Source organism: Netta rufina (assembly GCF_964035555.1).
Source record: "Netta rufina genome assembly, chromosome: 5".
Lineage (NCBI taxonomy): Eukaryota > Metazoa > Chordata > Aves > Anseriformes > Anatidae > Netta > Netta rufina.
The window spans coordinates 59,991,757-60,018,621 of NC_140128.1; the positions used below are offsets into that span (position 1 = coordinate 59,991,757).

General features: G+C 50.6%; 1 protein-coding gene across 1 annotated transcript; it reads left to right on the top strand.

Moving 5' to 3' along the window:
• Positions 1-8,305: 8,305 nt before the first annotated feature.
• On the top strand, positions 8,306-9,847 carry LOC311210225 (inositol 1,4,5-trisphosphate receptor-interacting protein-like 1; the record flags this gene model as incomplete). Its single annotated transcript, XM_084288014.1, has 1 exon — positions 8,306-9,847. The coding sequence occupies one exon, from the start codon at positions 8,306-8,308 to the stop codon at positions 9,845-9,847; it is 1,542 nt and encodes a 513-aa protein (XP_084144140.1).
• Positions 9,848-26,865: the final 17,018 nt, after the last annotated feature.

The following is a 26,865-nucleotide window of genomic DNA, read 5'->3' on the forward strand; positions in this document are numbered from 1 at the left end:
GTCCAGCATGCTCAGCTTTGGGGCTTGTGGCTAGCAGGGTGTCTGTCAGGCATCTTTGTAGCTGCCACAATCATTGCTGGCTGTGGGGTTGGAAATCCCTCCTGGGCATGTTTCCAAAGGGGATGGTGGTCAGGTGGTGCGTGACAGCTGCCTTCAAGCATGGGTGGCATAGGTCTGTATTTCACCAAACTATTTTCCCGTCAGTTAAGTGCAAGTTCTGGCTGCTCAGTTAAAGGTAAAGCCCTACAAATGCAGGGCCAGTCTTCCCAGCTGGGCAGGAAAGGAATCAGGTGGGACGTGGTTCCTGGGCTACACTTCTGGTATTGCTCAGGCCTCTCTGCGTGGGGTGAGCTGGGTGCCCTAGCAGAGACCAGCATCGTTAGGGCAGGGCTGATGGTCAGCCACTTCAGCCCTGTTTCTGCCCTCTGGTGGGCAAGAGAGCGTTACGAGACAAGGGAGATCCAGATGGCAGACCCAGAGGAAGAACAAGTTGTCCACGCCAACGCTGAGAGATGAGTCAGCTCCTTGAGCGCTATGAAAATTATTTGAAATTTTTGGAGGGCTGGGATCTCGGGAGTGCACCTCGCCCCAGTCAGTGTGATGCAAGCACCCTGTCACAAGCACAGGTGGCTAAGGCCAGCAAAGTAGGAAAGACGTGAAAACGTCCCCTACCTACCAGGGGAAACTGTTGTTTTCCTTTATACCATCAACATTCGACTCCCAAAATACACAGATAAGTTTATACCAACTGTGAAAGCCAGCAGGAGCTGACTGGGATCGTCCCTCTTACAACTGGATCACAGGCAGGGTTTGCGGCAGAGTTTTTGGGATCTGACGCCATGTGGCTAGATTTCCTTGACACCCTCTGCGCGTTATGTCTGGCCTCTTGGCAGAAGAGTGGTCTCTTCCTTCCACACCTGAACCCACATGAAGTGTACCTGCAAAGCCCTTATGTTCAAACAAGATTTCTTAGCTGGAGGAGTTACCAGTGCAGTTCTCCTTTTCAGAGAGAGAAGGTAATTTCAGAGTTAAAGTAGAGGTGAATTCAGTGTGCCTTGGCATATGCTGTGGAGGGGAGGGATGTCCCGGGCTATGATGATTACGGGTTTCTGCCATAAAGAGAGGGGAAATGAAACACCACATAAATAGAATGCTTCTAAATATTGCCAAATTGGTTATGAGATAAATATCTGGACAGAGATAGGCAGACTGCCTCCATATGCTTGTTCTAGATAATCTAGGTGATACATCTCATTCTAAACACAACCCAAACAAAAGATACAGCTGAAAATCCTAAGAATTTTTGAAGGATGAATATGATATCATGAGATGACCAAATACTCCTTGAAAAGCACAGCCCTATCAGAGGGGAAAAAAAAAAAAAAAAAAAAAAAAAAAGTAAAAGCCAGTAAAGTCAGCCTTGACCTACCAAACGCACAGGAAGACATCTGAGTCACCTTGCTGCACCCAAACTTCTCCTCTGGCAAGTTCTCATTTCCTAAAAGGAAGTGGTTGAGGCATTTCTCCTCCATACAGCAGCACAGGTACTGCATGGTATCATCCAGTCTCCTGTACTAGCTAGGCCGTGGTAGGAGGTACATGACAGGAGTCTCGAAGGCATATGTAGAAATACCTGTGACCACCAGGATATGGGTGCAGAGTTGCAGACATCTGATGGAGAAGCTGTCATGTCAGGGATGCCTGACCACGTGCCCAAAGAACCTCATCTCTGCCACACTGCAGCTCTGTGGCCAGCTTGTGCTGGGGGTAAAGCTGGCCTCTGCCTTCTGGCTGCTGAGGAAGATGTTTGAGTCACCTTGCTGCAGCCCAAACCACCTGAATGAGGCTGGTTCTACTGAAGGCATCCATCAGCTGGAGCTCATCCTCAGAGTGGTGCGAGAAGCACAGCACCTCTCCCACAAGCTGCTCTGCAGTTCCACAAGAAGGTCCTTGTGGGCATCTTCCCTGCAGTGTCCAGGTCCAGGTGGAAGGAGTGGCCAGCAGGAGGCTTCAAGGACACAAGCAGGTGGTGAGCAGCATCATCCTTGCGGGGTCTCCAGCCTTGAAAACCACTGCCCACCCTGACAGCTGGATGCAGCAGCAGAAGGAAAGTAATCAAGAGCAATCAGAAGACACACAGGAGTTCCCCCACCAGGTCCTCCATGATGCATGTCCAAGTGTCCTGGTTCCACTCGAGTGGGCAGGCGAGCTCCACCACAGCCGCTCTCTCACTCCCCCTCCTCAAAGAGGAACGGGGAGAAAATACGATGAAAAGGGCTCAAAGTTTGAGATAAGGACAAGCAGATCACGCAGTAATTATTGTAACGGGTAAAACAGACTCTGCATAGGGAGATAGTAAGATTTATTACTTATTACTAAGCTAGAGAAGTGAGAAACAAAGAAAAAAAAAAAAAAAACAAAAGCACCTTCCCCCCACCCCATCCACCCTCTTCCCCCTCTTCCCCCCAAGCAGCGCAGGGCAATGGGGGAATGGGGGTTATGCTCACTCTACAGCGCTTCTTCTCTGCCGCTCCTTCTCGGTCACTCCCGTCCCCTGTGCTGTGGGGTCCCTCCCATGGGATGCAGTCCTTGATGAACTGATCCGGCGTGGGCTTCCCACAGGCAGCAGCTCTTCCAGAACTGCTCCAGATATGGGTCCGTACCACGGGGTCCATCCCTCAGGAGAAAACTGCTCCAACCTGGCTCCCCCACGGGCAGCAGCTCCTGCCAGGTAACCTGCTCCTGCGTGGGCTCCTCTCCACGGGCAACAGGTCTGGCCCGGAATCTGCTCCAGCAGGGGTCTTCCACAGCCTCCGTCGGTGCAGGGCCACCTGCTCCACCGAGGTCTCCTCCACGGGCTGCAGCGAGGAACCCTGCTCCACCGTGGCACTCCATGGGCTGCAGGGGGACAGCCTGCTTCACCATGGGCCTCACCACAGGCCGCAGGGGACTTCTGCTCCAGCGCCTGCAGCACCTCTCCCCCTCCTTCTTCACTGACCTTGGCGCCTGCAAGGCTGTTCCTCACTCCTCTCACTCTCCCAGCTGCTGTGTAGCACAGTGTTTTTTTCCCTGTCTTAAATATGCTCTCACAGAGGCGCAAAGTAACACTGTTGTTGGCTCGGCTTATTGGCTCGGCTCAGGTCAGCAGTGGGGCCCTTACCAAACATGGGGCAGCTTCTAGATCCTTCTCCCAGAAGCCACCCCTAAGGCCCCCTGCTACTAAAACCTTGCCACGTAAACCCACTACACCAAGTCACAGCCCTCGTGGACACTGGCAAGAAATGGCCAGGTTGGCTGAAACCCCTTGGAGCGGAAGCCAACTGCTGTACTAAACGTGCTTTGATGCGGATTACTTGCAAAGTCTAAATTCATGGTGCTAATTGTTGGGGTGCAGAGGGCTGTGCAGACTGCATTATTGTCTTCATAGATCTGGCCAGTACCAGTTCTTGTCTCTCATCCAGACCTCCAGCTCTTTCTGTTGCTTGGTTAACACGGATTGATCCTGAAAAATCCCTGGCAAGAGCTGAGGCACTGCCGTCCAGGGCCAGGCAGTGACACTGGGGGATGCCAGTGCTGGAGAGGGGCTGGGGGAGCAGCCCTGATGGGGGGAGTAGTGGTCCCAACAGAGGGACAGGGGGGAGCAATGGCCCCAACAGTCCTGAGCGGTGCCGGAAAGTTCCTGACAGGTCCCAACGGCCCTAACGGGAGAGGGAACATTCCTGACAGGCCCCAACGGCGCTGAAGGGATGAGGAACGTTCCTGACAGGCCCCAGTGGCTCGAGGAGGACACTCACAGACAAAGTGTTTGTTCAAGCAAGACATTTATTGGAATCTTTGCAAAGGCCAAGCTCCCAGTGAAATGGACAGACCAAGAACCAAGCCCACTTGGTATGAGGAGTCTCCGCGTCAAGCGTCCATGAAGCAGCCTCTGGAGCTGCATGGGGTCCAGCTCCCCACAGGGTGCTAGCAGGTCATCATCTGCCATCAGCAGAGCGCTCTCGCTGTGCATGAAGGTCTGTGTCATGTCCGTAGATCAGCAGTCTTTTCAGCTGATCTCGCACCACCTCGAACTTCTGCAGTGCATCAGCTTTGGCATATGGGTCCCGCTTCAGATGCTGGAAGAGCTTGACCGGGCCAGACAACTGGAAGGCTGGTGGCAGGACAATCACATCGGGCACCATCTCGTTGCCAAAGAAGTGGTTGAGACATTTCTCTTCCACACAGCAGCGAAGGTACCAACTGATATCATCCAGCCGAAGCAGAAAATCCGTCCCGTGCCACATTTCCAAGGGGATGGTGGCAGCAAGGGTCCCTGGCAGCAGGGACTGTGGCCAGGACTGGTGGTGACAGCCACGAGCCCTGCCCTGAGCGGCTGGGCCCTGGCTGCAGGCTTAGCAAGGCCTCGGGGGGCAGCTTTTGTGCCCCAGCCCTGTGCTGCCCAGCCTTCCCCCTGCTGCTGCACTCGCCTCACGGATGGCTCAGGCCAGACTGCAGCATGGCCCCGAGGGGAGCAGGGACATTCCTGACAGGCACCAAGGGCCCTGAGGTGGACAGGGATGTTCCTGACAGGCCCCAGCGGCCTTTGGGGGGGGGGCCGGGACATTCCTGACAGACCCCAGAGGCCGCAGCGTACTGTAATGCTGTCAAACTATATAGGGGCAGAACCCTTCCGTATTTATAGGGTGACAGGGGGATCCCAGCAGTTAACTGTACTGGAGGATGAAGTGAGTCTAACTGGAAAAAAGTGGCAAAAGCAGCGTATTGTGACAGGCCCGGATGCTCCATGCATCCTTGGCGTAGACTATCTCAGGAGAGGATATTTCAAGGACCCAAAATGGTACCGGTGGGCTTTTGGCATAGCTGCCTTAGAGACACAGGACATTAAACAGTTGTCTACGTTGCCCAGTCTTTGGGAGGACCCTTCTGTTGGGTTGCTGAGCGTCAAAGAACAGCAGGTGCCAATTGCCACCACAGCTGTGCACCGGCAGCAATATGGCACCAACCGAGACCCCCCATTCTCATCCATAAGCTAATTCATCAACTGGAGAGCCACGGGATGATCAGCAAGATTCACTCACCCTTTCATAGTCCCATATGGCCAGTGCGAAAGTCTAATGGTGAGTGGACTATCGTGGCCTGAATAAAGTCATGCCACTGCTGAGTGCTGCAGTGCCAGACATGCTAGAACTCCAGGACAAACTGGAATCAAAGGCAGCCAAGTGGTACGCTGCAGTTGATAGACCTAATTGATATAGCTAATTGATATAGCTAATGCATTTTTCTCCATCCCTTTGGCAGCAGAGTGCAGGCCACAGTTTGCTCTTACTTTGAGGGGTGTCTAATACACCGGGAATCGACTGCCCCAGGGGTGGAAAGAAAGCCCTACCATACCTAGACTACATGATGTGGACACCCTTTGATTTGCACACCATGGAAGAATTACCTGTGTTCTGCAGTGTATGACTGCAAAGAGGAAGGACCCTGGGCTTTTAGAGCACTGGGACATTTACAGCTCTCTTGGTATGACAGTTACAGAAGACCTCTCAAGTGTTTGCCCATATTGTGTAGGGTGTGGAAAAGGCTCAGAACCAGCAGAGAGAGGAAGATTGCCACAGCCATTGATTTGCGGAAATCAGACTCTATAACCTCGGAGTAGTTATAAAGCAGGTACGTTTATTTGGCATTGCGCACACACGCCAGGCACAAGGGGGATAACTCCACCTAGCTTGCGCACCAAGGGTTACTGGCAGTGTGCTTGTATTAGTGGGATAAATACATAGTCATTTCATTGCCCATGGTTCTCTTGCATATTTGTCAGGTCTCCGAAGAGTCATTAACGCAGGTTCCCGCCCCGATACGCATGCATACTGGAGTCCTTGGATGGTCGTCCGGCATACTCTGGTGGTCTCTTGATGAAGGCCAGAAGTCTTCCTCACTGCTAAACTCCTGACCTTTCCTGTCTTTAACAGACTTCAGCAGCCAAGCCAGTTTTTGCTGGTTCCATTATCTATGCATACAGTCTTTTATGCCCTTGTCTTTGGGTTGTTAATTGTGGTAGCTAAGACCTACAGAATCACCATTCTTTATCTTGTTCCCTGTCTCAAGTCCCCCCTTTTCTTTATCCTAAGGCAAATTCTTTTGCTTACAGCACTCACTGATTCAAAGTTTTCATTAAATTCTCACCACTTTCTACATGGTGCTTGATTCAGTTACACTTTCAGGTTTCATAATCATCTAGTCCTTTTATACAGCACCAAATGCACACTGTACTAATAATCAGGTTAAGAATACTAGTAAAAGTGAGATCAATATTCCTATAAACAATTGCTTAAGCCAAGAAAAGTTGGGTAACCAAGAGATCATTTTGTTTCATAGTTCTTGAAAACCCCATGAGGTGTCATTTTGAACTACCTTATATAAGATCTCTGTCTTTTCCAAACTTTTTTTTTAACTTTTTTTTTTTTTTTTTTTTGAGATCAGTCTCAATTTGTCCTGCCTCATTCACATACATACAGCAATACAGCAACTAATATTTCTTAAAGTGCATCCTCCCTCTTGGGAGACTAATAAAAGGTCTAGTGCCTAAAACGTTCTTATTGGTGTTATAAATGAAGTCTCAACTCAATCTGAATTTAGTAATATTTATAAAAGACAAGTAAACGGCACTGGGTGTACGGGGAGTCTGTGCACTACCAACACGCACACATGAACATCGAACATTCTAAATATACAGAACATTGCTTTTACATACTAAACCCGAGTACACCCATACATATGTACAATCAGAAAAGGCAACAAACAATCCTTTAAGTCTATTACTATCGATGTCCATGGCTGGGGGAGCACAGTTGGTCTGGTTGAAGTGCTCCCATATCTTCCATGACTTACAACAGTCTCTATTTTCTATTGCTTTTCTTGATTACAAACACCAGAGAATTCCAGGGCTAGTTGTGGGAACAATATGTTGTGCTTTAAGTTGTTAAGCAACTCGGCCTTCATGTCTCATGCATCCCAGTCTTCCCGGATTGAAGGGAAACAATTCCAGCTCCCTTTCAAGGCCAATAGGGCCTGGATCAAAAGGCACGTCAGGTCACCAGAGGGTGTAACAGCAAAGTAATGGCAGTAGCGGTGGGGGAGCCGATGGTGTAGCAGAAGGATCTGTGGACGAGCCCGCAGCTCCCTCGCTGTCTGGCAAACCACACGTTTCTGACTGTGGCCCCATGTCCTGGTTTCAGTTAGAACAGAATTAATTTTCTTCCTGGTAGCTGGTGGAATGCTGTGTTTTGGCTTAGGATGAGAAGAGTGCTGATAACACCCCGATGTTTTAATTGTTGCAGAGCAGTGCTTATACTAAGCCAAGGACATCTCAGCTTCTTCCTCTGTCCTGCCAACGGGCAGGCTGGGGGTGCAGTAAGAGCTGGGAGGGGACAGACCCAGGACAGGTGACCCAAGAGGTCACCAAGGGTGGCTAGCCGGGGGAGGGGGCCGGACTGCTTGGGGTTAGGCTGAGCATCGGTCAGCAGGTGGTGAGCAATTGCATTGTGCATCACTTGTTTGTACATATTATTAGTGTTAGTACTATTGTTATCATTGTATTATTATTATTATTATTATTGTTGTTGTTGTTATTATTTTCCTGTCTTATTAAACTGTCTTTATCTCAACTCACGGGCTTCACTTTCCATTTCTCTCCCCCGTCCCAGAGAGGGAGGGGGAGGGTGAGCGAACGGCTGCGTGGTGTTTAGCTGCCGGCCGGGTTAAACCACGACAGTCTTTTTGGTGCTCAACGTGGGGCCCGAAAGGTTGAGATAATGGCAGATCTGACCAGAGTGTGTTAAACTAAAATTGGTATAAGTACTAGACCAGCTTAATACTCACTTGTCATAATGCTGATTGCTTTAATCTCAACTCTGCTGTGCCTGGTTTCCAAATTGAGTATTATAGCATGTGGGACGTGCGGTGGGCACCGAGGGCGGGGCGGGGGTCCTGTGATGCGGTGTGGGCGCAGGTGACATCACAGAGGACGTGTCACAATAGGGGGGAGGCTTTAAAGGCAGCCGCGGGCAGCGCTGCTTCACTTTGGCCTGAGCCATCGGTGAGTGCAGCAGCAGGGGGAAGATTGGGCTGGGCCAGGGCAGGGCTCGTGGCTGTCCCCGCTGGCACTGCCCACAGTCCCTGCTGCCTCCCAGCTCCCTCGCCCCCTCTCCCACCTGACCCCAGGGGCCTGTGGCTCCTGCCGCAGCTCCCTCAGCCGCCATCCAGCTCCCACCCAGCCCCGCTGACGTGCTTCTCTCTCTTTCAGACCATGGTTTCGGCAGCTTTCTATTTCCTGGTGTTCTTGGGCTTAGTCGAGAGCCCAAAGGAAGTCGGGGATGAATTGGATGAAGCTACGAATGAGCGCATGCGGCAGTATGCGGAGGAGATGCAACAACGCATGGCGCAGCTCCTGTTGGAAATTGAGCAGATAGAGAAGCAGCAGACCTCGATGCATATGGGAGCCCTGCTCTTATCTGCCACACAGTACTGGCAGTTCTGGGCCGGTGTTGTTGTTGCTCTCCTGCTCTTTTGGAAAGTGTGCCTGCTATTTAAAAATACCCGGAAACATGACAGTGATGACGAGAGCTCCAGCAGTGAAGAGGAGGAAGTGAGAGTACCACCACTCCCCAATGATGCAAGGGATCTGCCCAGATTTATAGCTGAGCGCGTCTACTTGCCATTCCCGGATCCGACCGTCAGATGCGCACTGGTGGAGGAGATTGTGGGAGACCTCCTGCATATCTTTGACTCAGTCGTCCTAAGTAGTTTCTTCCCGAATCTGCAGCGAGCCATCGGAGTGGGCGGTTCCTTTGAAGGTTGGAATCCCCATATGAAGGATCCTGTCTACCGCCTACTTGTGCCCATGACGGCCCCCCGTGGGCACTCCTTCCACCTGGAGCTGGGCAATGAAGAGGATCTGCTGGCGAGGAAGTCCTCTATCCGTGTGGAGCTGGAGTGCACGTGCGAGAGGGAGCAGGACTTTGGGGACATGCTGTGCTTCCTCCACCATTCTGAGGAGGAGCTGAAAAAGCAGGAGCCGAGCCTCCTAAGCACCCTCTGCACCGACTCCTACCTAGATGCGGAGAAGACTGCAAGGTGGTTCCAGAACTTTGTGAAAACAGCCTGGGTGCTTATGCCTCAGTCGCAGGTTTACAATGTAGAAGTGCTGCCTTCCACCCGCACGTGCAAGTTCCAGCTGACAGGTGCTGCCAGGAGAAGACTCACAATTGAAATAGTATTTGGGGTGCAGCAAGAGGATTCAGATATCTTCCTGAGCAGCCAGATGAGAAAGGACACCTCCATCCCCAGCACAACATGGCCACAGAGCTGTTCAGTTGCAGAAAGGAAGTTCTTCCAGCACGTGGCCAGAGAAGACGCGTTCAACAGCATGCACCTCAAGTGCATGCAGGTCTGTGCCCATTTGGTGGAGGGCACAATCTTTCCCACCTATGTCATCAAGACTATTGTCATGCACCACCTGACTAACATCCCCATGGAAATGTGGCAGAAGATAGATTTTCTGCGTCGGCTGGATGATGTAATGCGGTGCCTGCGTGGCTGTGTGATGGAGAAGCGCCTCGACCACTTCTTCTTTGGCAATGAGATGGTGCCCGATGTGATTGTCCTGCCACCATCCTTCCAAAATTCTGAGCCAATCAACCTCTTCCAGTACCTGAAGCAGAACCCATATGCCAGAGCTGATGCACTGCAGAAGTTCGAGGTGGTGCGAGATCGGCTCAGAAGACTGATAACCTACGGACATGAAAGAAAACATCATGCACGGCGAAGGCGCCGTGCTGATCGCCAGTGATGAACTGCTAGCATGCTGTGGAGAGACGGACCTCATGCAGCTCCAGAGGCTTGACACCAACCACTCCTGATACCAACTGGGCTTGGATCCTCCTTATTTTGGGACAGTGGAAGCTTCCCCTTGTCTGTTTAACATACTGAAGACAGCAAAGTGGTTCCAGGAACTGGTGACAGAAGCCTGGGTGGCTGCGCCTCAGTCATCCTAACTCCAGCTAACGGTGCTGCCCTCTACCCGCTTCTGCAAGCTCACGCTCCATCGAGATGATGCTTGGGGTACAGCAAGACAACTCAGACCCCTTCATGAGCTTCGAGTAGGCAGAGCGCGTTGTTAGCAGCAGCACGAGGTGGCCACAGAGCTGCGCTGTGCCAGACATGCAGTTCTTCAGGACACACGTAGGCATGCTCGGCACAACGCCTTCCACGTCGGACATCTGCAGCTCTGTGTCTGTATCCTCTTAGGCGCCAACTTTGCCACCCATGCCTTGAAGACAGCTGTCACGCACCTCCTGACCACCATCCCCTTGGGAAGCATGCACAGGAGGGATTCCCAGCCCCAAAGCCAGCAATGATCGTGGCGGCTATGAAGATGCCTGACGGACATCCTGCTTGCCACATGCCTCGGAGCTGAGCATGCTGGACATGGAGAAGATGCTGCTCAGTTGGCAGCGGGAATTGCTCCTCCGTGTTCTCTCCACAGCAAAACCACCCTTGCGGGAGGCTGAAAGCAGAGGCTTTGTTACCAGCTGGACAGTGACCACCCAGCCTCTCGGGAAGCGTCCATTCACCACCTAAGCTTTGACCTCTGCAAAAATACCAATACATTGCTTATTTGAACAGTGCTTTGTGTGTGAGTGTCTGTGTCACTCTTGGTCAGGACAGGTGGGCACGAGATGCTGACAGCTTGGCTGCCACAGCATCAGGGAGCATTTAGCTGAGGAGCTGATCCAATAAGCTTCTTCTCTCCCGGTATCAAAGGCATTAACTAACACTTTTTCTGAGGCATTAACAAAAGCCTTAGAAAATGAAGTAGAATACTCTAAGAACTATAAGCAATTAATTGAAGATGTAAATGGAAAATGTTACCTACAGGTTTAACACAAATAAATAATGGGAGAGTTGTGATACCATATGGTATTAGATGGTTATTGCAGAACATAGTAAAGCATGCTGGGGAGCTGAAATCTTATAACAGTTTTTAAGTAGAAAATGGATTGGACCTCATTTGTCAGACAAGTATCGAAACAAGGTGTCATATGTCTTAAAAAGAATCCACAGACAGGAATCAACCCCCAAACGGGAACAATAGGGAAGGGAAATATTCCTGGGAAAGAGTGGCAAATTGGTTTCTTAGAACTCCCAAGAAAAGGGGGGTTTAGATGCCTATTGGTGCTAACAGACACCTTTTCCAGATGGCCAGGAGCATTCCAATGTAGAACTAACAAAGCCAGAGAAGTGTCCAAAGTATTGTTGAATTACATTATTCCGAGATTTCATGTACCCCCAGTAATGTCATCTGACAGGGGACCACCCTTCAGTTCAGAACTGACCCAACAAGTCAGCGAAGTGCTGGGGATTGACTGGCAACAACACACTCCGTATGGGCCACAGGCAAGTGGAAGCAAATGAATCATTTGATAAAACAACAGATTGCTAAAATCTGTCAAGAAACCAATATGTATTGGTAAAACTAAGACCCTTAGAGATATTCTATGGCAGTCCTTACCAAATGCCATACAAAGGAGAAGATCTAACCCAAGTAGGAAACCAATATTTGCAACAACAACAACATATAGTTTTGGGCAAGCAACTAGAACAAATCAATGTGATATATGGAGTAATAATTTGTGTCAAGAAGATGGTTGATATTAATAAAGAAGGGGGAGATGTGGGAGTGTGGCCATGGGGGTCAGCAAGCCATGTGGTTGATGATTACATCAGACTCTTAACGATGAGGCCATCAGGACTGTAAAGAGTTTAGAGGGAACAAAGAAGGGTGATTCAGGAGACACCTTGCCCTCTCCAGGGCAAGATCCTTCTGCTACACCATCGGCTCCCCCACCACTACTGCCATCGCAGGCCTTTGCTGTTACACCCTCTTATCAGGGTGTAATAGCAAATAATTTATTATTATTCCTGTTACTAGACCTTTTATTAGTCTCCCAAGAGGGAGGATGCACTTTAAGAAATATTAGTTGCTGTATTGCTGTATGTATGTGAATGAGGCAGGACAAATTGAGACTGATCTCAAAAAAAAAAAAAAAAAAAAAGGTTAAAAAAAAAGTTTGGAAAAGACAGAGATCTTATATAAGGTAGTTCAAAATGACACCTCATGGGGTTTTCAAGAACTATGAAACAAAATGATCTCTTGGTTACCCAACTTTTCTTGGCTTAAGCAATTGTTTATAGGAATATTGATCTCACTTTTACTAGTATTCTTAACCTGATTATTAGTACAGTGTGCATTTGGTGCTGTATAAAAGGACTAGATGATTATGAAACCTGAAAGTGTAACCGAATGAAGCACCATGTAGAAAGTGGTGAGAATTTAATGAAAACTTTGAATCAGTGAGTGCTGTAAGCAAAAGAATTTGCCTTAGGATAAAGAAAAGGGGGGACTTGAGACAGGGAACAAGATAAAGAATGGTGATTCTGTAGGTCTTAGCTACCACAATTAACAACCCAAAGACAAGGGCATAAAAGACTGTATGCATAGATAATGGAACCAGCAAAAACTGGCTTGGCTGCTGAAGTCTGTTAAAGACAGGAAAGGTCAGGAGTTTAGCAGTGAGGAAGACTTCTGGCCTTCATCAAGAGACCACCAGAGTATGCCGGACGACCATCCAAGGACTGCAGTATGCATGCGTATCGGGGCGGGAACCTGCGTTAATGACTCTTCGGAGACCTGACAAATATGCAAGAGAACCATGGGCAATGAAATGACTATGTATTTATCCCACTAATACAAGCACACTGCCAGTAACCCTTGGTGCGCAAGCTACGTAGAGTTATCCCCCTTGTGCCTGGCGTGTGTGCGCAATGCCAAATAAACGTACCTGCTTTATAACTACTCCGAGGTTATAGAGTCTGATTTCCGCAAATCAATGGCTGTGGCAATCTTCCTCTCTCTGTTGGTTCTGAGCTTTTTCCACACTCTGCACTATATGGGCAAACATTTGCAAGTTCTTCTGTAACTATCATATCAAGAGTGCTGTAAATGTCCCAGTGCTCTAAAAGCCCAGGGTCCTTCCTCTTTGCAGTCATACACTGCAGAACACAGGTAATTCTTCCATGGTGTGCAAATCAAAGGGTGTCCACATCATGTAGTCTAGGTATGGTAGGGCTTTCTTTCCACCCCTGGGGCAGTCGATTCCCGGTGTATTAGACACCCCTCGAAGTAAGAGCAAACTGTGGCCTGCACTCTGTTGCCAAAGGGATGGAGAAAAATGCATTAGCTATATCAATTAGCTATATCAATTAGCTATATCAATTAGGTCTATCAGCTGCAGCGTACCACTTGGCTGCCTTTGATTCCAGTTGCCAGATCTATGAAGACAATAATGCAGTCTGCACAGCCCTCTGCACCCCAACAATTAGCACCATGAATTTAGACTTTGCAAGTAATCCGCATCAAAGCACGTTTAGTACAGCAGTTGGCTTCCGCTCCAAGGGGTTTCAGCCAACCTGGCCATTTCTTGCCAGTGTCCACGAGGGCTGTGACTTGGTGTAGTGGGTTTACGTGGCAAGGTTTTAGTAGCAGGGGGCCTTAGGGGTGGCTTCTGGGAGAAGGATCTAGAAGCTGCCCCATTTTTGGTAAGGGCCCCACTGCTGACCTGAGCCGAGCCAATAAGCCGAGCCAACAACAGTGTTACTTTGCGCCTCTGTGAGAGCATATTTAAGACAGGGAAAAAAACATAGCGCCACACAGCAGCTGGGAGAGTGAGAGGAGTGAGGAACAGCCTTGCAGGCGCCAAGGTCAGTGAAGAAGGAGGGGGAGAGGTGCTGCAGGCGCTGGAGCAGAAGTCCCCTGCGGCCTGTGGTGAGGCCCATGGTGAAGCAGGCTGTCCCCCTGCAGCCCATGGAGTGCCACGGTGGAGCAGGGTTCCTCGCTGCAGCCCGTGGAGGAGACCACGGTGGAGCAGGTGGCCCTGCACCGACGGAGGCTGTGGAAGACCCCTGCTGGAGCAGATTCCGGGCCAGACCTGTTGCCCGTGGAGAGGAGCCCACGCAGGAGCAGGTTACCTGGCAGGAGCTGCTGCCCGTGGGGGAGCCAGGTTGGAGCAGTTTTCTCCTGAGGGATGGACCCCGTGGTACGGACCCATATCTGGAGCAGTTCTGGAAGAGCTGCTGCCTGTGGGAAGCCCACGCCGGATCAGTTCATCAAGGACTGCATCCCGTGGGAGGGACCCCACAGCACAGGGGACGGGAGTGACCGAGAAGGAGCGGAAGAGAAGAAGCGCTGTAGAGTGAGCATAACCCCCATTCCCCCATTGCCCTGCGCTGCTTGGGGGGAAGAGGGGGAAGAGGGTGGATGGGGTGGGGGGAAGGTGCTTTTGTTTTTTTTTTTTTTTCTTTGTTTCTCACTTCTCTAGCTTAGTAATAAGTAATAAATCTTACTATCTCCCTATGCAGAGTCTGTTTTACCCGTTACAATAATTACTGCGTGATCTGCTTGTCCTTATCTCAAACTTTGAGCCCTTTTCATCGTATTTTCTCCCCGTTGCTCTTTGAGGAGGGGGAGTGAGAGAGCGGCTGTGGTGGAGCTCGCCTGCCCACTCGAGCGGAACCAGGACACTTGGACATGCATCATGGAGGACCTGGTGGGAGAACTCCTGTGTGTCTTCTGATTGCTCTTGATTACTTTCCTTCTGCTGCTGCATCCAGCTGTCAGGGTGGGCAGTGGTTTTCAAGGCTGGAGACCCCGCGAGGATGATGCTGCTCACCACCTGCTTGTGTCCTTGAAGCCTCCTGCTGGCCACTCCTTCCACCTGGACCTGGACACTGCAGGGAAGATGCCCACAAGGACCTTCTTGTGGAACTGCAGAGCAGCTTGTGGGAGAGGTGCTGTGCTTCTCGCACCACTCTGAGGATGAGCTCCAGCTGATGGATGCCTTCAGTAGAACCAGCCTCATTCAGGTGGTTTGGGCTGCAGCAAGGTGACTCAAACATCTTCCTCAGCAGCCAGAAGGCAGAGGCCAGCTTTACCCCCAGCACAAGCTGGCCACAGAGCTGCAGTGTGGCAGAGATGAGGTTCTTTGGGCACGTGGTCAGGCATCCCTGACATGACAGCTTCTCCATCAGATGTCTGCAACTCTGCACCCGTATCCTGGTGGTCACAGGTATTTCTACATATGCCTTCGAGACTCCTGTCATGTACCTCCTACCACGGCCTAGCTAGTACAGGAGACTGGATGATACCATGCAGTACCTGTGCTGCTGTATGGAGGAGAAATGCCTCAACCACTTCCTTTTAGGAAATGAGAACTTGCCAGAGGAGAAGTTTGGGTGCAGCAAGGTGACTCAGATGTCTTCCTGTGCGTTTGGTAGGTCAAGGCTGACTTTACTGGCTTTTACTTTTTTTTTTTTTTTTTTTTTTTTTCCCCTCTGATAGGGCTGTGCTTTTCAAGGAGTATTTGGTCATCTCATGATATCATATTCATCCTTCAAAAATTCTTAGGATTTTCAGCTGTATCTTTTGTTTGGGTTGTGTTTAGAATGAGATGTATCACCTAGATTATCTAGAACAAGCATATGGAGGCAGTCTGCCTATCTCTGTCCAGATATTTATCTCATAACCAATTTGGCAATATTTAGAAGCATTCTATTTATGTGGTGTTTCATTTCCCCTCTCTTTATGGCAGAAACCCGTAATCATCATAGCCCGGGACATCCCTCCCCTCCACAGCATATGCCAAGGCACACTGAATTCACCTCTACTTTAACTCTGAAATTACCTTCTCTCTCTGAAAAGGAGAACTGCACTGGTAACTCCTCCAGCTAAGAAATCTTGTTTGAACATAAGGGCTTTGCAGGTACACTTCATGTGGGTTCAGGTGTGGAAGGAAGAGACCACTCTTCTGCCAAGAGGCCAGACATAACGCGCAGAGGGTGTCAAGGAAATCTAGCCACATGGCGTCAGATCCCAAAAACTCTGCCGCAAACCCTGCCTGTGATCCAGTTGTAAGAGGGACGATCCCAGTCAGCTCCTGCTGGCTTTCACAGTTGGTATAAACTTATCTGTGTATTTTGGGAGTCGAATGTTGATGGTATAAAGGAAAACAACAGTTTCCCCTGGTAGGTAGGGGACGTTTTCACGTCTTTCCTACTTTGCTGGCCTTAGCCACCTGTGCTTGTGACAGGGTGCTTGCATCACACTGACTGGGGCGAGGTGCACTCCCGAGATCCCAGCCCTCCAAAAATTTCAAAGAATTTTCATAGCACTCAAGGAGCTGACTCATCTCTCAGCGTTGGCGTGGACAACTTGTTCTTCCTCTGGGTCTGCCATCTGGATCTCCCTTGTCTCGTAACGCTCTCTTGCCCACCAGAGGGCAGAAACAGGGCTGAAGTGGCTGACCATCAGCCCTGCCCTAACGATGCTGGTCTGTGCTAGGGCACCCAGCTCACCCCACGCAGAGAGGCCTGAGCAATACCAGAAGTGTAGCCCAGGAACCACGTCCCACCTGATTCCTTTCCTGCCCAGCTGGGAAGACTGGCCCTGCATTTGTAGGGCTTTACCTTTAACTGAGCAGCCAGAACTTGCACTTAACTGACGGGACAATAGTTCGGTCAAACACACATCTTGTTTCACAATGTCAAGTAGGGTTAATACATTACAAGGTTCATTGACTTGATAACATTGATGGAGGGAAGGGAACAGCAGCCCATCTCGTTGCTTGATAGACAAGGAGGAAAATCCTGCTGTCTGGGACAGACAGCATGTGAAAGTCTCTGTGGTCTCTGCCCTTGTCGTTCCTTTTTTCTTCATTATATGTGTTTTCATGCACTTCAATACCGTGCCATATGCTGCTTTCAGGTTAGAAGCCTTGCAGTGAACTAGCCTCTAGCTGGAGCCAGAGATTTGTGTATTCCTCTGTGGTCCTGAAGCAGTCTAACAAGTGAGTGGCTAAAGATGCTCATGCCCCTCTCAAAGCATCAGTCTTCCGTGGCCTGTTCTTGGTCCCTGGCCTTGTTAAAAAACATGAGCCCACTGATAGTGGAGAGGAGGGAGAAACAGCCATTTCCAAATGCTTGAATATGTGCTACCCTAAATCACACCTACTGTGGGACAAAAGACATTAATTGCCTATAAACAACTGTCTTGAGTTTCTTTCCTTCTCTCCAGCAGCTGTTTCTTTTGTGTGGTTATCGCTTCTCTTGTGTTGCTGATGCAAAATGCAAGAAAGCAAGTAGAGCCATCAATCAGGCTACAAGTTGGGTCACTGCAAAGATTAGGGGTTAATCCATTAATCCATGGAAAGGGCACGGCAGAGTGAAACACGCTTGTGGCGAGAAAGACCTGACTGTCCCAGCACAGGGAAGGAGTAGAGCATACACATGCAATACCAGGGACTTTGGGTCATCCCTTAGTCAGTGCCCCTGGAGGCGTGAATGGCAGGTCCCGAGGACAAGCCTGAACCAGATCAATGCCTCCAAAATTTGGCTAAGTGGCAGAGATGAATCCTGTCCTGAGTGTAGCCACTGTGGCTCAAAGCTCTCTCTGTGCAAAGCAGGATATGGAAATGCTCCTCACTGTGATAGACTGAGCTGTCCACAGCATCTGCAGCCTGTGGGCACTAGCCATCCCCACAGGATTAAGATCTGGCCAAACCATCACCCCAGAGGAGAATGTGTCCTCATATTTCTGCAGGATGCTATTGAAACCAATGGCTGATGACACTGAAGCTTTCCCAGTGAGTTTGGTAAACTCTGGGTGAGAGCTAGACACATGATAGGGAGCAGGTTTTGCAGAGTCATTTCGTAAAGCCCTTAGTAGGAACTTCACTGATGCTAGAACTTAGGAAGCTCCTTTTCCATGCACTCTCCTCATCTTGATTTCTACCCTTGCTCTCTGGATGGGAGAATAGGTTTTGGTGGGTGTCAGAGATAGTGGGAAAGTCTCATGCTAGGGAATGGTGAGTGGGTTTATTTTTGCCACAGCTAGGCCTTTCTCCAGAAAATGCTGTGATCCCTGTAGTACCTATTCACACGCATCGCCTGCTCCACGTTAAGAGTTAAAAGCTGCAAGAGGTGTTTGGCCACCTCAAGGCAGATCACCGAAAACACAGATCTAAAAACAGGGTGAGCGATTGAATGGATAAAGTCACATAGATCTCTCCTAGCCACATCAATCACAGCCTGTGTTTGCCAAGCAGATTAAAACGACATGTACACAAAACACTGGTAGGGAATGGTGGAAAATTTGCTATTTCCAAACACCATGCTTCCTGGAATCATGTGTGTTTCATGTAATAATTAATGGAAGCTGCTGTGCAAGTGTTATGACTCTGCATTGTTTAGATATTATTATGCAATAACATCGTTACAATAGCATTTTTATATATTAATATGCATTATTGAAATTACTACAATATTATTTCAATATTGTTTATGCAGGTTGAGGCTTCAACAAGCTGGCCATGGGAGCAGAGGAAGACAGAGACAACCCTGGTACGAAGGGGACTTGAATGTCTGAAGTCCCTTTTGATTTCCACCCTGCCGCCCCACCGCAGCCTTCCGAATTGTTGGCAGAATGAACTTGGGGCAGGATATAGCCCAGATGCTGGCAGCTGTGAGTTGACTGCAGCCATACAGATGAGTCTTACAGATATGACAGGACACGTCACAGAGTCACAGAATTTCTAGGTTGGAAGAGACCTCAAGATCATCGAGTCCAACCTCTGACCTAACGCTAACAGTCCCCACTAAACCATATCCCTAAGCTCTACATCTAAACGTCTTTTAAAGACCTCCAGGGATGGTGACTCCACCACTTCCCTGGGCAGCCTGTTCCAGTGCCTCACAACCCTTTCAGTGAAGAAGTTCTTCCTAACATCTAACCTAAAACTCCCCTGGCTCAACTTAAGCCCATTCCCCCTCGTCCTGTCACCAGGCACGTGGGAGAACAGGCCAACCCCCACCTCGCTACAGCCTCCCTTGAGGTACCCATAGAGAGCGATAAGGTCGCCCCTGAGCCTCCTCTTCTCCAGGCTGAACAAGCCCAGCTCCCTCAGCCGCTCCTCGTAGGACTTGTTCTCCAGGCCCCTCACCAGCTTCATCGCCCTTCTCTGCACCCGCTCAAGTACCTCGATGTCCTTCTTGTAGCGAGGGGCCCAAAACTGAACACAGTACTCGAGGTGAGGCCTCACTAGAGCTGAGTACAGGGGGACGATCACCTCCCTAGCCCTGCTGGTCACGCTGTTCCTGATACAAGCCAGGATGCCGTTGGCCTTCTTGGCTACCTGAGCACACTGCTGGCTCATATTCAGCCGACTATCCACCATCACTCCCAGGTCCTTCTCTGCCTGGCAGCTCTCCAACCATTCCTCTCCCAGCCTGTAGCTCTGCTTGGGGTTATTGCGCCCCAGGTGTAGGACCCGGCACTTGGCCTTGTTGAACTTCATGCAGTTGACCTCAGCCCATCGGTGCAGCCTATCCAGATCCTCCTGCAGAGCTTTCCTACCCTCAAGCAGATCGACACACGCACCTAACTTGGTGTCATCTGCAAACTTACTGAGGGTGCACTCGATGCTCTCGTCCAGATCATCGATGAAGATATTAAAGAGGACTGGCCCCAGCACCGAGCCCTGGGGGACGCCACTAGTGACTGGCCTCCAACTGGACTTGGCTCCATTCACCACGACTCTTTGGGCCCGGCTATCCAGCCAGTTTCTAACCCAGCGAAGCGTGCGCCAGTCCAAGCCAAGAGCAGCCAGTTTCTTGAGGAGAATGCTGTGGGAGACGGTGTCAAAAGCCTTGCTGAAGTCAAGGTAGACCACATTCACAGCCTTTCCCTCATCCACCAAGCGTGTCACTTTGTCATAGAAGGAGATGTCATGGTGTCATAACTCTTTTTGCTGATGAGTACGTTTTATTATGTCCTCAAACTATATAGTACCAAAATTCTCACTATGCAGAACAGCTTTGTCTTTGCTAAGTTATTTGTATACAAGATATGTTTTCCCCTAAGGGCTGGAAAGGCTCAGCTTCTCATACTAAATCCTTGTCAAATGCACTAAAGTGTTTTTGAACATTTCACATTTCTGTTCTCTTTGGCTTTATTTTCAAAAGCACAAAATCTCTGACTAGAAATAAACGACAACTTCGCAGTGCAGGGATACAGCATGTGGGCAAAAACGTTACAGTGATATGAAAGGGAAATTCAAACGTCAACATGAAATCCATAGACACCTTTGAAAGGGCTTCCTGTTTTTCCAATCCTTAAGGGCCAGGCGGTTAGTTCATGCAGAGCTTGCTGAGAGCTTGCTTGCACGAGCAGGGCGGCTTGTGGCAGGGATGACATGTCTGCAAGCTGAGAGCAGGCTTCTTGCTTCAAATCACATGCCAGAAACACACAAGAGCTTCAAACACATGCCAGCTTCCAGAAGATGGGGCTGCCCTTCTTCTCAGCATCCCGCTGCCTGCGTCAGTGGATGTTTGCAGTGCAGAGGACTTGGGTACAGCCCTCATTTTTCACGTGATAGTCCTTCCCCGGGCTGCAGAGCAGCGTGCTGTGTTTGCATGTGTTGCTGCTTTGGAGCTGGGCTGAGCAAAGATGGTGGTGTCAGCCCAAAGAGAGATTAAGTGATTGTTGAGGAATTTCTTTATCTCTATTCTGTGTAAATACAGATTAGAGAAAAAACATTTTTCTTACAGCTGCAAGTTGCTTCTGCAAACGTGAGGGAACACAGTGCTGGGCGATATTACACAGTCAGCTCTGTGTGTTTCTGCCAAGCAGGAGGTGGACTCCTAGTAGCACCCAGGCAAATGAGAGCAGTGTGTCCTGCTGTGCTTGCAGCCATCTCCTCCATCGGCAATGCCTCGTGGGCCAGCTAGGTACAGCACCCGTGTGTCTGGGTTTGTGTTGGTCCCAGCTGGGCTTCAACCCAGCAATGATAATCTCCTCGCAGGGCAGGATTTGTCCCCTCTCATCTGCGATGCAATCTTAGCAGTTCTGGGCTGGTCTTGGTTTTATTCTCCTCTTAATTTGGCTGTTGTTTTGGCTTCGTAAAAAGTTCGAGGTGTTTGATGACAGAAGCGACGAGGACTTGGAAGAACCAGCGCTCAATGATGAACCGAATGCAGCCACTGTTATTGCAGAGCGCATCCAGGGGCAGCAGGTAATCCTGACCAACTACTGCCGGCTTGTGGAGGAAATGGTGCGCGGCTTTTGCCGTGCCTGTGACTGGGTCTTTAAGGACACTTTCTCTCCAGTGCTGCAGACACCCATTGGAGTGGGCAGTGCTTTTGAAGGCTGGAGTCCCCGTGAGGGTGATACGGTCTACCGCTGCCTTATTCCCATGACAGCTCCTCGTGGGCACTCCTTCCACGTGGAGCAGAACACCAAATTTAATCTGCCATCAAAGGTGTCTCGTATTCGCGTGAAGCTGGAGTGCACGTGCTGGAGGGAGCAGGAGTTTGGGAATATGCTGTGCTTCCTCCACAACACTGTGGAGGACCTGAGAAGAAATCAGGAACCCAGCCTCCTACGAACTATGTGCACTCGCTCCTACTTGGATGTGCGTAAAGTCTCCTCCTGGTTCCAGCAGCTGGTGAAATTATCCTGGAAATCTGTGCCTCATTCATCTTCATGGCTGGTTAAAGTACTGAAAACCAGACGCTCTTGCATGCTTCGTTTGATTGATGACACCGGATCAACCCTGTTCGTTGAGATGATGTTTGGGGTACGACAAGGTGATACGGACATTTTTCTGAGCAGCGATTACTCTGAGGCTCCCGTTACCCCGGACACAGTATGGCCACAGAGCTGCGCAGTGGCAGAGATGAAGTTCTTCCGGAACATAGCCGCGAATGCCCAGCAGGACAGTTTCCACCTCGGATGCATGCAGCTCTGTGCCCGTATCGCGCTGGGCAGTTATTTTACCAGCTATATGATGAAGACAGTCGTCATGCACCTGCTGAACACCATCCCTCTGGAAAGATGGCACAGGAGGGAGTTTTTGCAGCGCATGGATGACATCAGGGAGTACCTGCGCTCGTGCCTGAGGAAGAAGCGCCTGGACCACTTCTTCTTAGGGAACGAGCAAATGCCTGAGGAGTTCATCTTGCCTCCGGATTTCCAAACATCCAGACCACCCAACCTCTTCCAGGACTTAGCAAAGGACCCGGATCAATACACCCAGGCGCACACTGATTTCCATGAGCTGCAAGAGCAGCTCATGAAAATGCTGAACTTTGGGAATTGAGAGAGGCCTTCATGCAGAGCTCTCCAGGGCACTCTGCTGACAGCAGGCAATGACCTCCCACCACAGAAAGAAGAGGGGAGAACGCAGGACACAGAAAAAGACGGGAAAACTCCGTGCAGCAACCCACTGCCAAGTGTGGCAAGATCCCCGTATGGACAATCTACCAAGCGTAGTAACCACTGATGACTACAGTGGCTACAACCACAACTGCTTGCCACGTGCTGCAGAGCTGAGCATGCTGGACACGGAGAAGATGCTGCTCAGTTGGCAGTGGGAATTGCTCCTCCATGTTCTCTCCACAGCAAAACCACCCTTGCGGGAGGCACACCCCATGCAGCTGCTTGAAGCAGAGGCTTTGTTACCAGCTGGACAGTGACCATCTAGCTCTTGCACATTGTCCATTCACTCCGGGAGCTCGGCCTCTCCAAAACCCTAATATATTGCTTGCTTAAACAACTGCTTTGTGTGTGAGTGTCTGTATCACTCTTGGTCAGGACAGGCAGGCATGAGATGCTGACAGCTTGGCTGCCACAGCATTGGGGAGCATTTTGCTGAGGAGCTGATCCAATAAGCTTCTTCTCTCTCAACTCCCCCATGCTATGTCTGTGGCAGTCTTCCTCTCTCTGTTGGTTCTGAGCTTTTTCCACACTCTGCACTATATGGGCAAACATTTGCAAGTTCTTCTGTAACTATCATATCAAGAGTGCTGTAAAAGTCCCAGTGCTCTAAAAGCCCAGGGTCCTTCCTCTTTGCAGTCATACACTGCAGAACACAGGCAGTTCTTCCATGGTGTGCAAATCAAAGGGTGTCCACATCATGTAGTCTAGGTATGGTAGGGCTTTCTTTCCACCCCTGCGGCAGTCGATTCCCGGTGTATTAGACACCCCTCGAAGTAAGAGCAAACTGTGGCCTGCACTCTGCTGCCAAAGGGATGGAGAAAAATGCATTAGCTATATCAATTAGCTATATCAATTAGCTATATCAATTAGCTATATCAAGTGCAGCGTACCACTTGGCTGCCTTTGATTCCAGTTCGTCCTGGAGTTCTAGCATGTCTGGCACTGCAGCACTCAGCAGTGGCATGACTTTATTCAGGCCACGATAGTCCACTCACCATTAGACTTTCGCACTGGCCATATGGGACTATGAAAGGGTGAGTGAATCTTGCTGATCATCCCGTGGCTCTCCAGTTGATGAATTAGCTTATGGATGAGAATGGGGGGTCTCAGTTGGTGCCATATTGCTGCCGGTGCACAGCTGTGGTGGCAATTGGCACCTGCTGTTCTTTGACGCTCAGCAACCCAACAGAAGGGTCCTCCCAGAGACTGGGCAACGTAGACAACTGTTTAACGTCCTCTGTCTCTAAGGCAGCTATGCCAAAAGCCCACCGGTACCATTTTGGGTCCTTGAAATATCCTCTCCTGAGATAGTCTACGCCAAGGATGCATGGAGCATCCGGGCCTGTCACAATACGCTGCTTTTGCCACTTTTTTCCAGTTAGACTCACTTCATCCTCCAGTACAGTTAACTGCTGGGATCCCCCTGTCACCCCATAAATACGGATGGGTTCTGCCCCTATATAGTTTGACAGCATTACAGTACGCTGCGGCCTCTGGGGTCTGTCAGGAATGTCCCGGCCCCCCCCCCAAAGGCCGCTGGGGCCTGTCAGGAACATCCCTGTCCACCTCAGGGCCCTTGGTGCCTGTCAGGAATGTCCCTGCTCCCCTCGGGGCCATGCTGCAGTCTGGCCTGAGCCATCCGTGAGGCGAGTGCAGCAGCAGGGGGAAGGCTGGGCAGCACAGGGCTGGGGCACAAAAGCTGCCCCCCGAGGCCTTGCTAAGCCTGCAGCCAGGGCCCAGCCGCTCAGGGCAGGGCTTGCGGCTGTCGCTGCTGGCACTGCCCACAGTCCCTGCTGCCAGGGACCCTTGCTGCCACCATCCCCTTGGAAATGTGGCACGGGACGGATTTTCTGCTTCGGCTGGATGATATCAGTTGGCACCTTCGCTGCTGTGTGGAAGAGAAATGTCTCAACCACTTCTTTGGCAACGAGATGGTGCCCGATGTGATTGTCCTGCCACCAGCCTTCCAGTTGTCTGGCCCGGTCAAGCTCTTCCAGCATCTGAAGCGGGACCCATATGCCAAAGCTGATGCACTGCAGAAGTTCGAGGTGGTGCGAGATCAGCTGAAAAGACTGCTGATCTACGGACATGACACAGACCTTCATGCACAGCGAGAGCGCTCTGCTGATGGCAGATGATGACCTGCTAGCACCCTGTGGGGAGCTGGACCCCATGCAGCTCCAGAGGCTGCTTCATGGACGCTTGACGCAGAGACTCCTCATACCAAGTGGGCTTGGTTCTTGGTCTGTCCATTTCACTGGGAGCTTGGCCTTTGCAAAGATTTCAATAAATGTCTTGCTTGAACAAACACTTTGTCTGTGAGTGTCCTCCTCGAGCCACTGGGGCCTGTCAGGAACGTTCCTCGTCCCTTCAGCGCCGTTGGGGCCTGTCAGGAATGTTCCCTCTCCCGTTAGGGCCGTTGGGACCTGTCAGGAACTTTCCGGCACCGCTCAGGACTGTTGGGGCCATTGCTCCCCCCTGTCCCTCTGTTGGGACCACTACTCCCCCCATCAGGGCTGCTCCCCCAGCCCCTCTCCAGCACTGGCATCCCCCAGTGTCACTGCCTGGCCCTGGACGGCAGTGCCTCAGCTCTTGCCAGGGATTTTTCAGGATCAATCCGTGTTAACCAAGCAACAGAAAGAGCTGGAGGTCTGGATGAGAGACAAGAACTGGTACTGGCCAGATCTATGAAGACAATAATGCAGTCTGCACAGCCCTCTGCACCCCAACAATTAGCACCATGAATTTAGACTTTGCAAGTAATCCGCATCAAAGCACGTTTAGTACAGCAGTTGGCTTCCGCTCCAAGGGGTTTCAGCCAACCTGGCCATTTCTTGCCAGTGTCCACGAGGGCTGTGACTTGGTGTAGTGGGTTTACGTGGCAAGGTTTTAGTAGCAGGGGGCCTTAGGGGTGGCTTCTGGGAGAAGGATCTAGAAGCTGCCCCATGTTTGGTAAGGGCCCCACTGCTGACCTGAGCCGAGCCAATAAGCCGAGCCAACAACAGTGTTACTTTGCGCCTCTGTGAGAGCATATTTAAGACAGGGAAAAAAACGCTGTGCTACACAGCAGCTGGGAGAGTGAGAGGAGTGAGGAACAGCCTTGCAGGCGCCAAGGTCAGTGCAGAAGGAGGGGGAGAGGTGCTCCAGGTGCCGGAGCAGAAGTCCCCTGCGGCCTGTGGTGAGGCCCATGGTGAAGCAGGCTGTCCCCCTGCAGCCCATGGAGTACCACGGTGGAGCAGGGTTCCTCGCTGCAGCCTGTGGAGGAGACCACGGTGGAGCAGGTGGCCCTGCACCGACGGAGGCTGCCGCCTGTGGAAGACCCCTGCTGGAGCAGATTCCGGGCCGGACCTTTAGCCCATGGAGAGGAGCCCACGCAGGAGCAGGTGACCTGGCAGGAGCTGCTGCCCGTGGGGGAGCCAGGTTGGAGGAGTTTGCTCCTGAGGGATGGACCCCGTGGTACGGACCCATATCTGGAGCAGCTCTGGAAGAGCTGCTGCCTGTGGGAAGCCCACGCCGGATCAGTTCATCAAGGACTGCATCCCGTGGAAGGGACCCCACAGCACAGGGGACGGGAGTGACCGAGAAGGAGCGGCAGAGAAGAAGCGCTGTAGACCGACCATAACCCCCAGTCTCCCGTTCCCCTGCGCTGCTCGGGGGGAAGAGGGGGGAAGAGGGAGGAGGGTGGATGGAAATTCTCCGGTGTTTGTAATCAAGAAAAGGAATGGAAAATGGAGACTGTTATATGGAAGATATGGGAGCACAGCCAGGATTACCAACTCGAACTATGCTCCCCCAGTCATAGACATTAATAGTAATAGACTTAAAGGATTGTTTGTGAAACACTTGCCAGAATTCGGAAAACTTAGATATGTTTATGCTTCGATTGATACCTTTTCTGGTTCTACATATCTATAGGCATACTTGGGTTTCTCATGAATATGTAAAAACAATGTTCTCTATATTTAGAAAGTTTGATGTTAGTGTGTGCATGTTGGTAGAGCGTAGACTCCCCGCACACCCAGCGCTGTTTACTTGCCTTTTATATATATTACTAAATTCAGATTGAGTTGTATCTTCATTTATAACAAGAGCGTGACCTCTGCATCCCTGTGGTCATCCTGGGCAATGCCATTGGACTCCCAGGGCATGGTTTCCCTCAGGTCCCATAAGTCCCCCCTTTAGACTCCACACAGCACACCAGCAACAGACAGCTTTGTGGAGGGTCCTGAGCTATTCTCATTGCCCTGCTGGAGGACCAAAGACAGGCAGCAGTGCTTTAGCTCCAGAAGGAGCGCAGTTGGAGCCCACGGAATCAGCTCCACAGCAAAATGCTTCCCGATGCTGTGGCACCTCAAGCCTGCCTTTCCTGAACAAGTGTGGTACAGACACTCACGGACAAAACGTTTGTTTAAGCAAGCAATATATTAGGATTTTTGGAGAGGCCGAGCTCCCGGAGTGAATGGACAATGTGCAAGAGCTAG